We start from the raw sequence: 15,018 nt of genomic DNA on the forward strand, positions 1-15,018 counted from the left end.
CCAAAATAACTTATAATATACAAAATGTTCAGTCAAATACATCATCCAAAACTGATAATATCAAAGGTTTGAATAAACTATGGTTGATCCATGCACTGCCCACGTCAAGACCTCACATACACATTGCAGTCTTTTGTAACACCCCTGGCAATCTTGAGGCATTTTTGGATTACCTCATGTGTCGATGTGCCTGGCGCATTTAGATGCTGCTTCCAACGCCTCCGCGATGGCATGGCAAGCATGTGTCGATGTGCCTGGCGCATTTAGATGTTGCTCCAACGCCTCCGCGATGGCATGGCAAGCCTCCTGTTAAATTGTAAACAAAGGAATTATACAAATTAGTATTAAAATAATTCAAGTAAATGACATACATGTAACCAAATAGTAACACTTACCACTGCATGTCTGGGCTCATCCGCATTAGAATCTGCATGTGTGGATACTGGTGTTGGCTTTTGAGGGATATGTGACTCTGGCATTTGAGGGATATGTCTGGGCTGCATCGCAGATGCATCTCGAGGAGGATCTGATGTCTGTGGCACAGTCATGAATGGATGTGATATCACGAAGAACCAGTCGATGTAGTCAGGCGCAAACTGACCTGACACAACACATGTGTCACCTGCTGGCGCCAGATGGTCTAAGTAGTGCGCCCACATATCGTCTACATCATCAAATGACACTTATGAATGGTCAGGGTGTGCAGGAATGCATTAGACGTATCCGAACTGGCACATAACCCTCTCCGGCCTTCAGAAACATGTAATCGGATGAAACTCATGGACTGGTCGGTGCTCCGCATATGGCATCCAGCAGACATCTGGAATCTTGAGACGATCCAGGCGTTGCCTGTACATCGCTGTAGATATCTTCTTGACAGTCTTCTTTGTGGCAATCCATCAACACGCACGTGGTGACACCACGTCGTAGTCTGAAATAAAATACCCTCATTAAAACATTTTTGTAATTAAATTATGAAAAACATGTTAATTACCTATAACAACGTGATGTAACTAGGAACCTGTCAGCTGGTTCTGATATTGGAATCATTAAGATGATCGTACATATGGACGAGGCCAGCAGCTCCCCATGCATACCTCCTAGTCCGAGTGAGGTCACGCAGGGCGTCTAAGAAGACCACATGAGCATGGGTTGCACTCTTATTAAAAAAAAGAGTGTAACCCAGAAGGTGAAGAAGATAAGCACAAGCTGTAGTTGTCCAGTGTTGTGTCTGACATTTGCGCTGATAAATGTCTCGTAGCCAATACAGGCATACGTATGGTCCACAACACTGTCCTGTCTCGGCGATGGCTACCTCTAGTGAGACCATCAGTAACTCAACCAACATTAGCATCGCCTCGTCGATGTACAGAGGCTGGAAGGTGTGGAAGTCGCCAATGATCAACAGATGCAGAAGAGACACGATGTCATCCAGCATGATGGATACCTCCCCCACTAGAAGATGGAAAGTACTCGTCTCCTGGTGCCACCTCTCGACAAACGAGGATATAAGTCTCCGATCGCCGGTGTCTACTAAACATGCGATTAGAGGACTTAATCATGTCCCAGCAACCATCTCCTCAATTGCAAGAATAGGCCTGCCTAATTTATGCACCTTCCTCCCATGGGAGGATAACTTCAACTCAGGCCGTTCTTGAATTGAAGTATAAAGGAACAGACAATTTATTAAAATAATATTTAACAGATAACTTAAATTGAATAAAAAAGAATACTTAGCAGATAACTTACATTGAATATTATAAATACCTTTCCGGACCATACGTTGGCTACAACATGCTCAGCATACTCCGTAAGCACAGATGGGTCCCTGGGTCCACCAGGAAATCCCTCAGCCTCATTTGCAACATCTTTTGCACCGGTATCCTGTGTGTCAGTCTCTGCACCGGTGTCATGTGCATCAAAATCTACCATGGGCTCATTGCCAGCTACAACAGGCTCAGCCTCTGGTACCGCAGGTACCGCAGGCACATCATCGGCAACAATGACAGGTACCCGTCACCTGCATGCCGATGTGGTCGTCCTTCGGCGCTGGGGAGCACCGTCAGAATCATCACCATCCCTTCTCCCCAGACCTTTGGCAACAACCCTACCTAACGCACAACATAATCCTCTAGTCTTAACCATGATCTGCAAATGTCTACCACAAATTCCATCACTAAACCACACAATTTCAAAGGGTATTTTGTATTTTCCCTTCTCAAGGAGAAATTTAGAAATTCTATGTGTGTGTGTGTGGTTTTGGAAATATGGTTTGGGAGATTTGGTGCTTTGTGTTTGGGTTTGGACTTTTGAATGATTGACTAGTTTGAAGAAGACTTGGTAATGGATATAGTTGAATGTGTGTTTCTGAACATTATTTGGGTAGTGCTTAGGTTTGAAGTTGGATTTCAGGGCAATGCTGAATCTGGATTTTAGAATGAGAATTGCTTTGAAATGCACGTGCATTGTTCATTAGTTGTTCGGTAACAAGGTGAAGTTGAAGAGGATCATAAAGTATTTGAGTGTTTAGATTAAGCTTTTTGGTATTCAAAGCAAAATTTCAATAAGAGTGCATGCCTGCTTTGGAAAATTTCAGTAGAAGAGTGAAGATTTTAATAGGGTGACAAATTTTGGAAAATTGGAGGATTTCGAGTTCAAACAACTAAATGAAGCCTTGGTGCAATGCAATCGTAAGGTTGCTTCCTTATGCCTTGTAGGACATAGGTTTAAATGCTGGAAACAACCTCTTCGTATGTTGGGGTATGTGTACATGTACACTTCTGAGAACTCACTGGGCTCTCTTGCATTGAATCCAATGTCCATTTTTTATGTTCAAACAAAGGAAGTAGGAATGCTCTAGAAAGTTCTTAAAAAGGAGTACAAGGTTCTAATTTTTTTATCATCCTTTTGGGATTCTAATGAGTCACTAAATTTAAGGGTTTCAAACACATAAGTAGGAGAAACTTGAGCAAAACTTAATAGTTTGTGTTCAAAGTAAAGCTACAACCATTAGTTTGTGTTCCTATTTTCAATTGCATATTCACTACCATACAGGATATAAATAAAGTAATAAACCACTGAAACCTCAAAATATAAATTCACACCAAACAAAATATCTTAAACAAACATTATACTTTCATACATTAATACAAACAAAAAAACCTCAAAACCAAATTTTAAAACAATAACTTAAACAACCATTATACAATATCATACTTCAGGCTAAAAGCTTCAAAAGTAACCCTAAACCCTTATTAAAAACCACTTTTCATTATTATAACCTAATTTCAAATTTTTAAAATTTAAAAAGCTTCACGCAGATCAAGTTGATCCGTGTGAAGCATGCCTGAATCAAACCAAATACGAATCAACTAAAACCTACAGGGATCATCTACATCCCTACCCTACCCTATGACTACTCAGCCAAATGCATACGCGGATCAACTACCATAAGCACTACACAAAAACCCCACAATGGAAACACAAATGACATCGAGGGAGAAGAGTGCTTACCTCGACAATGTCGACGAGCTGAAGAAGAAGAAGAAGAAGAAGAAGAACAAAGCAACGGGCCAAGAAGCAGAGGAGAAGACAACGCCACATAATGGAACTGGGTGGACATTGTAGAAAGAAGGAAGAAGACGACGCTGGATTGTTGGGTGCACAGGCCACAGGGTCGTAGAAGAAGGAAGAAGGTCGCGGAACAAGAAGAAGAAGCACAAAAGAAGAAGTGGGTGGGTGCAAAACTTTTAAAAAAATAACCAGGGGTATTTTTTACTTTTACCCTTAAGTGATGGGTGTATCAGCAATAATGTTAGGTGCACCTAACAACTCCCTTTTGGTGATGGGTTTTGACCTAATTCCCTCAACTTTTTCTCTTTTCTTTTACTTTTTATTTATGATATTTGTGGGTTGTTGTTGTTTGGGTCTGGTGGGGACGCCAACCTAGTTGGGGTTCTAGTCCTCGCTTCCCATGGCTATCCCTTTTATTTTGAAAGGTGGAAAATTAAATTTACCATATAATCCTATGATACCTTTTTCCACATTCTAGCTTTTTCAAAAAATAAAATAAACATACACTATTTTTTTCTACATTCTTTTTTTTTCCATCACTTCATTTATTTAATGTGTTATTTTGTCTAGCTGTCTTTCCCTTCTTTATATCTTCCTTTCTTTCCACTCCATAGTCCATACAATCTTATTTTTGGGAAATTAAAATGATTTGGTGGTCCGAGATTATTATGATTCCCATTAATTTCTATTTGATACACTTATAGATAAATATTAGTATTATTTCTTTCTCATACATTAAAAACTTAAATAAATCAACCTTACGTAAAGATTCTTTGAGACCATAAATATGTATGTACGTAGTTGCATACTAGTATCAATAATTTCTTCATTGTGGAACGTACCATCTTCACTTTAATTATCTCAACCGAATAGGAGCTGGACTTTTTGGTTTAGGTGGCAAATTAAATTTACTATCTATATTCTAATCCTATGCCACCCTTTCTTACATCTTATCTTAGTTTCTTCCTCACACAGACAGAGTGAGTATTGAATGCTATAAAGCTACCACAAATTCTATAATTTGAGAAAACATTATGGAACCGCCCAAGGGTAGCGGGTGCTAGTTGTGTGACCATTAAAGAGGAGCAAAAAACAAAAACGGAAATATTCAATTAATTACGTACTCTCAACAATGCCCTTTCCCTATTCTCTTCTCTCTCTCTCTCTCTCTCTCTTCCCATTGTATATATCTAGCCCCAACTCAAGAAACTGAATCTCAACAACAAAACTTATTCTAACACTATAGTACTACTCTTTTTTTCTTGCCTGAAGTGAAGGAATAATGGAAAGATTTCATGAGGAAGAAATTGAAGAGCCAGTGAGTCCAACAGGGCAATACTTGACAAGCTCTTCACTAAGTGTGTACATTCTTGGTGTCTTGGAAAGTGAGGTTCCCATTGATGACTCTCAAACCGTGCCACTTCTTCAGAATCTCTTCCTTCCCATCAACTCACGTTTCTCCTCCATCATGGTAACCATGTCAATGACTTCACTCACTCGATCCCTCCTTTAATTTGTATTCTTATTTCCCTCTGAATTGCATGTTTTCGCTTTAATTATTGGTTTGGATAAATTTGTATTCTTTTTTCTGCGTACAATGATAGTCATTAACAAGATTTGAACCTAAGACATTATATAAACTATCACAACCTCGTATTATTAGATATCCTTTCAACAAATGTTTACATGAAAAAAAATAACAAAGTTAAATTAAATGAAAAATGTTTGAAGAACACGATCTATTCACATAGGTTTTTTTTTTTAACAGTTTAAAATAAGAGTTTGGTACAGTTCTTTGTTTTATTTCCTTTTTAAAGTAAATGAAAAATGTTTGGAGTAGTTGCAGCCTTAAAATCCGTAGTCATGTTTGGAATATATGTTGACCAAATCTGAGGTCTTAATAAAAGGATTAAGTGGGAATGTAATTATTAATGGGACAACATGTGTCATCTGTTCTGTACTTCTGTTTTATTAACTAAACACGAGTGGGAATCAAAGACACAAGAGAGAAATGGGTCGAAGCAGCATTTTTATTAGGATTTATGTAGATATCGTATTGCTTTTCAGGATAGCTTTTGATGGTCGTATTTTTTTTATAATAATAGCAACGAGGTTTGAGTATTAAGGACTTCGGTTCAAACTACATAAATCTTTTACTACGTACTATACTAATTTTAGTGAGTTAAAATTTATAATTGCATCTAATTTTATTTTATTGTTTTTGGTAGGGTACTTAATTTTATTTAAAATTTGCTTATAAAATTACTAGGAAAAACTTTGCTGCGATGTTGATCGTGAGTGAATATTAATTAAAAAAAAATAGGTGATACAAATTTTAACAGACCAATATATTAACTAAACTTTCTTTTTTACTGTGTTATTCTATTGTAAGGAGTGGTTTTCGAAAAACAATTTGAACAGAATGGAAAAATACTGGATTTGGGTAGAGAAGAAAGAGGAAAAAAAGAAAATAACATACAGTGATAAGTAATGTGATGGAACAAAAAGGAAGTGAAAATGAGATGAAAAAAATAACAATTAAGTTGCACACATACCCACACGTGTAGATCAATAGCTTAGATCTAAATCTAAATCCATACGCACAAGAAAAAAAAAAAAAAGCAGTGCATTACATCGATTATTTCATTTCATCAAAATTATACATTTTTTGTCAATATATAATAAAGTTCTCGTTTATTGTTTGTGCTATACACATGCATGTACTGTGTATAAATATGGTACATCATTAATTAGGCATACCTATACGCTTTTACTGTTATTGATGGCTCCAAAAAAAAAAAAAACTACTAACTACGGAGTATTTTGAATTAATAGATTAGGGACAAAAATGGGGAGAAGAAGTGGAAGAAAGTTGAAGTTAAGCTGGAGGACCATATCAAAGTTCCTACATTTCCCAATGGCAAGTCATCCAACTTGTTCTTATATGATGAATACCTTGATGAGTACATGTCCACAATAGCTGTGGAACATTTACCACAAAATAGGCCACTATGGGAACTTCACATTATAAAATACCCAACAAGCAATGCTAAGGGTACCTTGGTGTTCAAACTCCACCATGCCCTTGGGGATGGTTTTTCTCTCATGGGTGCCCTTCTTTCATGCATGCAAAGAGCTGACAACACCTCTCTTCCCTTCACACTCCCATCAAGCCAAAGGCCCAAAGCATCATCAATTTCCAACACCAAAGGGTTTTTCAAGAAATTGCCCTCCATTTTCTTCCAAACTATATCCGAATTTGGATGGAGTTTCTTGAAAAGTAAGTTGATTGAAGATGATCAAACACCAATAAGGTCTTGTGCGGAAGACTTCAAGACTCGCCAAATGACCATCTCAGATGTCACCTTCTCATTGGATCTTATCAAAGACGTGAAATCCAAACTTGGAGTGGTAGGTGAAATATCTCTCTTAAATTAATAACACTAATCTTTAATAATATGATTTTGATTGTATATAATTTTAAGGATAAATTTTACTTTCATCTCGTAATAATTTTATGTTTTTTAGTTAACTTAATTATCTTTTTAAACTTTTTTTAAGCTTAACAACATTTTTTGTTCATTTATGTACTATAGTCATTTTTCCAATTTGGTATTTCTTATTTTTTGCAAAATTTCTTTTAATTTGTATAGTTTTGATTTATTCATTGCTTGACATTTTGATATTTAACGAAAATACCAATGTGCCACTATACATTCGGGTTAATATTTTCATTAAATATTAAATGTCAAGTTAATAGATGAATTAAGATTGGACAATTAAAATAATAAGGGATTAAATTTGAGGAAAAAATTAGGAAAATCAAATTCAAGAAATGACATAAATAAAGAAATTAAAAGTGTAATTAAGTCCTTAAATTTATTGATCACAATTTTAATGACTATTATAATTTTCTTCCTTTAACCTAACATTAGGGGGTTTAATTTGGTGACATAAACAATGTTTTTAGAAGGACAAATTAAAAGCGAAATTAATAAAGGAGTAACTTAATTAGTTTTAATCTTAATTGTCACTATCTTGATATTGATTTGTTAATTTTTGGGTTATGTCACTAAATTACAGAGCATAAATGATGTGCTTGCTGGAGTAATTTTTTTTGGCATTCGGCTATACATGCAAGAAATTAATCTGAAATCAAGCCAAACCCAATCCACAGCATTGGTGTTGCTGAACACAAGAAACATTGAAGGTTACAAGTCTGTTAAGGAGATGATTGAGAAGACCAATAGTCGTTCTGCATGGGGGAATCAATATGCCTTTTTGCATGTTTCAATTCCAGAGCTTAGTGACTCCAAATATGCAAACCCACTTGAGTTTATAAGGGAAGCCCATAAGGATATGACCAAAAAGAAAAATTCTTTGGCCACTCCTCTCACTGGCATGCTTCTAGATATGCTCAGAAAACTCAGAGGTCCTGAGGTGGGTAGCTAAGCTTAATTAAATGCTATCATCTTTCATTTTTAATTCTAGGAGACTTGATACTAATTAATGCATTTTTTTTTTAATTTTATACACTTTTAGATTTTTTTTAGTGTTGTTTTTCATTCAGAACTAAATTAAAGTTTCACATCAGTCATTTATATTGGTCTTTAATGTAAATCTTTGTTGCATGCATTAAGGAAGTCAAACTTTAATTTTAATTAAAAATAATATTTTTTTTAAAAGAATTATATCTAAATATTATTCTTTTTAATAGTCATTTAAATTTATTAGTAATCATAAAATCATGTAAATCTTACTCATAGTTGAATGAGTGTTGCTTTAATATTCTTAAGTGATTTCCAATTATACAAATTAGTGTATTTTGGTAAGTATTTTTAAATTTTTTTATTAGTTAAAAAAATTGTTTGACGTTAATAATCATGTTTGGTAAATAAACTTATTTTAATTAGTAACTTATAGTAATTTTTGAAATGTTATTTCAAATTGCATTTTAAGATGGGATTTTATTTTATTTTATTGTGTCTATTCTTCCTCTTGCTAAAATTATGATTGCTATTATTTTTTAATAGTAACATACATAATATATAAAAATAATAATAATTGAAACTAAAAATTATACTTGAAATAATTATTCTATAAATAAAAAATTACAAGAGTTTAAAATTAGTTAAAAATACTAAAACTACAATAATTCAAAATATATTTTATCAATAAAATTAAATTAAAATTTATATAAAAACTCCATACAAAGCATGTTATTTTTATTACTTACATTGATCAACCACTTCAAAAGATATATAATTGTATCAAATATTTATAATTTAATAAACTAGTTTAACAACTTTCACTATCAACAAAAATTTTAACTAAATTTTTAATTTTCAGTAACTTTTTTTCTACTATTTTTACCAAACATAACCTTAATTGTGTATAATCATTTACATTTTTTTATTTATCTTAATACGGGTTTCAGGCTGCAGCTAGCTACTTACGCAGTACTTTGAGAAACTCAAGCACAACAATCTCAAACATCATTGGACCAGTGGAGCAAATGGCTGTGGCTAATCATCCAATTAAAGGGTTTTACTTCATGGTAGCTGGTTCACCTGAGGTATGATTGTACTTTTTTGTATGTTTTTTACACGCAATCTTGTCTCCAAAAACATGCATGCACGTGGTATATATAACACGCACACTTCCCTTTCGATTAATCAATCTTATGTCTGAAAGTTTTTAATGATCCCATTAATTTTTGTTCGTCGGTGAATTTTTGTTAGTTGGCATCATCAATGCATGTCAACCAAAAACAAAGCCGTATCTGTTTTGTAGCAGAACATTTTAATTAAAAAAACCAAGAATAATTTATTGATCAATTAATATTTTTACAGTACTACTACCTCCTATTTTTATATCCTTAGATGTTTAAAATTAATATATACTTAAATTAAGAAATATTTAAAGAAGTATAATATTAGAGTTTTGCTAATCAGTATCTTTTAAGGGTAAGATATCAATAGATAGAAATTTTTTAAATTAGATTACATTAAAAATCACAGTAGAATGCACGATTACACTTTTTAATAATAAAAAAAAATCCCCAATTTATTCCCTAACAAGCAAACTCATCACATTGATTAGCATTTTCCATAATATTATTATATTTAGACTTAAATTCCTTACATTGATGCTTGATAGTTGATACCTACAGCTCATACTGAAATATTAAATAAGAATTTATTTGAGAAAAAAATTAGGTAGACTTTGAAACTCTAAAACATTAAATATTTCGGGATAAAAAAGAAGATTAATTTATTCAAAGAGATATATTACATAAAAATATAAATTTATTTCTTAATTATTTTTTGTACTCGCTAATAACATTGTAATATACTCTATCGTTCTGTCATATTAATTAATTTGTCTATTTTAAAAGATAATAAATATATTGACGGAGTTGCAGAGTCTCACCATGACGATCATGAGCTACATGGGAAAGATAAGAATTGCATTTGGAGTAGAGAAGAACTTCATCGACAAGCAATTATTCAAGTCGTGTTTGGAGAATTCTCTTGAGATGATAAAGGAAGCAGCAAAAAAGATTTCCGCATAAAATCAAATATGGAAGATATGTACTTTTTTTGTTGTTGTTGTGGAAGATATGTACTACCACTATATTCTATCTATATTCTTGTTAATATTTAATTATTTTATTTAAATATATGTGATGTGGTGATTCTGTAATAGAAATTTGTTTCTGAGTGGAATGTATTTTATTGAACTGGAACAGTATCATTACGGCCGGGCATGGCTGTTTTTAGTTGGGAAGTCCCTACATTACATCAAAAAGTAGAATTAAAAATGTTTTTTTTTGTTTGATTTTTATTTGTATTCGATTGTAATATGAGTTATGCCCTCAAATTTGTCTTGAAATTCAATTTGAAATGAAAGCGTTGTGTAAAATAAAACTGCAGGGATTTAAGACAAAATTGAGACAAAATTATGGAACCCAAATACACTTTCATAAACTGAATATAATCTAAAATATAAAAGACCTAATTTTATAAACTTTAATCCAAATATAAAATATATTGAGAAAGGAGGCTAAATTAAATTCAAACCATTTCTTCATTTATCATGGACAATTTCATAGAATTTTTAACAAATGATCATGAGAGGTCTTAGCATCTTGTAACTTCTACTTTTTAGTTAGGTATAAAGGAAAAATTAGGAGATATAAGAAGCAAGGATACAATTCAATCTTGTTTTGATTTTTGTTGGAATATAAATATGAAGTGAAGTTTTATATTAGATAAAAAAAAATAACAACATGAAAAAAAGATTTATAAATCTAAATATTAAGGTTTTGAATTAAAGTATTATATTGTCTAATTCTCTATTCTAATATGTTCTTCACCTATTGGTGAATTGGTGTTTATTTTTTCTAACAATTGATAATAAGGTTGATTGATGATTTGACGTGATGATTAGTTTATATGAGTAAGGTGACATCAATGAATCTGTAGACATAAGAACTCCTTCAATGGAAAGTCTTTTTCATGGAGTGAATTCATCCATGTTGTCAATGGGTTGCTTCACACTCTTTGGGCGACTCCTGTTTTCGACCTCGTATTTTCCAAACAGAGTGATGCTCGTTGTTGCATGTTTGATCCCCGGCGTTTGGTTTCATGACGGCGACCAAAGCAGGGAGAGAGAGAGGTGCCAGAATGAAGGGACTAGCATTCAGGGAACACAATTCTCTCACGTAAACATAAACACCCGTTAACTTTTGTGAAACTTAATGCAAAAAAATTATATGTCTGCATTAATGATGGAACATATTTTTATTGGCGGGGACAAGATCGGGGACAGGCATCGCGCGGACAGCACATTTTCATCCATGAAATATGTTATTTTAATAAGTTTATTATAGAAAGGCTTTTGTAGTGACTCATCTCCCATGGAGAGTAAACTTAGGTGGCTTAGGATGAATTATTTTAATTTGCAACTTTTTCGTACTAAATTTGCTGTGTTTGGAAAGGAAGGTTGTAAGTTTAAGGTGCAAAATTTGCATTTTATTTAAAAATTAAAAAGGATTTGCAACTTTATTGATGTAAAAGTTATGATATTATGAAAAACGGTATAATATTGCGAGTTTGATAAAAGAAAATATATATGTAAAAATAGTGGGCAAATAAAAGATAGGAATAAATTAATAAGGATTGATGTATTGGTTTAAGGTTTTGTTTTATCTATGTGTAAAAAAATATTTAATGAAAAAATTTATATTCGATTTTTTATGTGTAAAATTTTCTTAAATGAATAATAAATACATATTCTAAATGTGAATTTGTTTTTAAATCAGTGTGTTGAATTACATTTGTGATATAAAAAAAGATAAGAATGAACAATTATGTGTTCACTTTTTACAACCACATATATTAGTTGAATTTGTTCATTGATAATGATTTTTTTTTTCTTTTTCATTGTATATAATACAACTAATTGAATATATATAACATTAAATTTCATGTACGGACCCAAACACATGGATGAATACGAATTGATGCAGATAAATATCAATGGCCATTTTCATATGGTGTAACTATACAGAAATTTTTTGAGGAAACAAATGTAGAGAATTTAACTAATGCAAGATAAAATTAGTGGAAGATACCAAAAGCAATATATATTATACTCTCAAAAGAAGTGGATTGATGGTTAGGGACCGATTTAAGAGTTTACTAAAGGGGTTGAAATTTTTAAACAGTTATTCCTAACGTCACAATGAAACAAGCGTCAAACTTATAAAGATTGTTTACATGAAACTAGAAACTAATTCAAGTACAAGACTTTATTTTAATTCATTTAAAACTCTTCTATTAATTTGATTATGAAAATACTTGTCAACTTTTTTTTGTTTCAAAGGAAAAAGACTAAAATGCACAACTCTAAAATAAAACATCCCATGATATATATCCAACCTCACAATAATCCAAATTTTTTTAGGACATGCATATAAACATAAATCACACGATAAGGATAAACTACATGAACTTTAAGCCAATTAGCACTATACATGTAACACCTCATTTTTCGTGAAATAAATTAAAAAGGTTTTTCATGTAAAATAAATAGAGTTTTAGAAAAAAAATGATGAGGTTTTTGTAATTAAATAAATAAGGAGAAATAACTTTTATTAAAATAATGGTTTGAAGGAAAATAAAAAGGATATTTGATTTATTCATTTGATAGGAAATAAAATAGAGTATTTGTTTATAAAATAATAAAGATAAAGAAAAGTAAAGTAAATAATAGGCTGAAAGTACCTAGATATAAATAGAGACATGTTAACTAAGTTTTTAGACTAACTAGTCTCTGCGCTTTCTCTTCCACTCAATTTCGTTTTCTTTTTCCCTCCTCCCAAAACTTTTTATTTTTCCCGCATACACTCAAACTTGTCTTAGTAAAATGACGATCTTGGACTCGTTAACCATTTGATCATTGTGAAATCTGAGCAGCAGGTTCGAAACTCATTTCCAAACATTCTCACTATTGGAAATTGCGAAAAAATGTCGGAGGTGATAGAAATTTCCTTTGCATCGTAACCTTCTCCTTTCCCGCAGAGACCCAAAACTTGTTCCAGTAAAACTAAGATCCTGGATTCGTTAACCGTTGGATCTTTGTGAAATTTGGACACCAGGTTTTCATTTTATTTTCACACATCTTTACCATTGGGATTTCAAAATAATGTCTGGGGAGGGAGAAATACTCATTTCACGCAAATAGTGGAATGAAGGCTTCAATCTCTTCTCCTTCTCTCTAACGTTTGGAAACCTTATCAGAGTAACCATAGGAAGAGCTTGAGGAATGTCAGGGAACCTTTAGAGATGTCGTTATTGCTGCTGGAACACATGTGAGCCCGCTTAGAGGTAAGAGATGAGTTTATTGCAATTAAGGTTAAAATGAACATGTGTAGGAATCCGTAGGAGATCAAATTGAGATTTATTTTGGGATGTTTATTAAATTATAATTTTTCCTTTATGATTATAAATATAATATTGTTGTGTTTGATGCACATGCGAATTGATTGATAAAATTGAATGCTCTTTGTGTTTTCGTGTTTTTGACATATGATTTTGATTCATTGATTTTAATATGATTGTGTGAAATTGTTTGAGGGATTTTACTCCCCATGTTGTGAGAAGCATTTTTTATAAATTGTTATATTAAGACTATGAAATGGTGATTCAAATTGTGAGTAAGTGACAAATTGAGCATGTGATGAATGGTGAAATACATGTGTATTGAGATATTGTGTGCATTGAGTTGTGAGCTATAAACTATGCAATCACACAATTGTAAGACCCTTTAAGGGTGACGAGTATTGTAATGAGATCCACTGTGGGAACCCAATGAATTTAATCACAAGCGTGACGAGATAAAATTATTTTGAGAACAATTGATCAGGAGTCGTGTGTATTGTATAGTTCATAGGTAAAGTATATATGATTCATGAGGTGTGATAACATGTTAAATTTGGATTATACCATTGTGATTAAGACCGAGTGTATGTGATAAATTGAGTATGTATTGACTTGTAATATATAGGTAAATTACGATGTTGTGTGCATTGAGTTGTGGGCTATGAATTGTACAATCACACAACTATAAGGCCATTTAAGGGCGACGAGTTTAATCACAAGTACAACGAGATAAAATTATTTTGAGAATAATTGAGGAGTCGTGTGTTTTGTACAGTTCATAGATAGAGTCTGTGTGTTAAAATGTTTTCTGGGTTGGACCTAAATTAGGAGGGAGAGGCCCTGATGGACTCTTCGGAGTGTAGGCCTTGGGGGTAAATACACCCGATTTAAGTGCTCCTCTAAGCCTGTGTCGATCCCACATGGTTGGAGCATTCTTGCAAAACAGCGTGACCTTGACTGGTTTCCCTATGATTTTACATAGTGAGAGTGATCTGACTTACTAGTGTGTGGTTTGTCTTGTCATGTACTCCTAGGTGCCCGATGAGGTATTTCACTGACATGGTACCACATTGCATATAGGATCGAGTCTTAGTGTATATGTTGCATAACGCTTGTGTATTGATCGATATTGATTGACTTATTGTGTTTTGATCCATGAGTACGTGAATGTTGTGAAAATGAATGAGACGTGTTGTGTTATGATGTGATGTTACGCGACAAAGTGGTGGAATAACGTGAGCTATGTTTAAGTAAGTTGTATCTCATTTATATGATATGTATATCTATGTTGTCCCATTTCTCTCTATTAGCTAGAAATGTGATAACTCACTCCCTATGTGCTATTTGTGTTTGGATCCTGTGACGATCTCAAACTGTGTTCATGGGAGCAGATGGTTAGGTGGATGGCTATGGAGAACCTCATGCTAGAGGACGCAGGAACACAATACTCTGATAGGATGTGACATTAGGATATAGGTTTTTATATTAATTACATGAA

The 15,018-nt window shown here is 33.0% G+C and overlaps 1 protein-coding gene across 2 annotated transcripts; it reads left to right on the plus strand.

The window, feature by feature from the left end:
- Positions 1 to 4,603: 4,603 nt before the first annotated feature.
- Positions 4,604 to 10,389, plus strand: LOC100777968 (O-acyltransferase WSD1-like). Of its 2 annotated transcripts, none has more exons than XM_006603632.4 (5): positions 4,604 to 5,044; positions 6,409 to 6,984; positions 7,657 to 8,013; positions 9,011 to 9,148; positions 9,971 to 10,318. In XM_006603632.4, the coding sequence occupies exons 1-5, from the start codon at positions 4,856 to 4,858 to the stop codon at positions 10,145 to 10,147; spliced, it is 1,437 nt and encodes a 478-aa protein (XP_006603695.1). In that variant the 5' UTR covers positions 4,604 to 4,855; the 3' UTR covers positions 10,148 to 10,318. The 2 variants fall into 2 exon arrangements, with proteins under 2 accessions (XP_006603695.1, NP_001241558.1); NM_001254629.2 differs by having other exon boundaries at positions 4,789 to 5,044; positions 9,998 to 10,389.
- Positions 10,390 to 15,018: the final 4,629 nt, after the last annotated feature.

Source organism: Glycine max, chromosome 19 (genome assembly GCF_000004515.6).
Source record: "Glycine max cultivar Williams 82 chromosome 19, Glycine_max_v4.0, whole genome shotgun sequence".
NCBI lineage: Eukaryota > Viridiplantae > Streptophyta > Magnoliopsida > Fabales > Fabaceae > Glycine > Glycine max.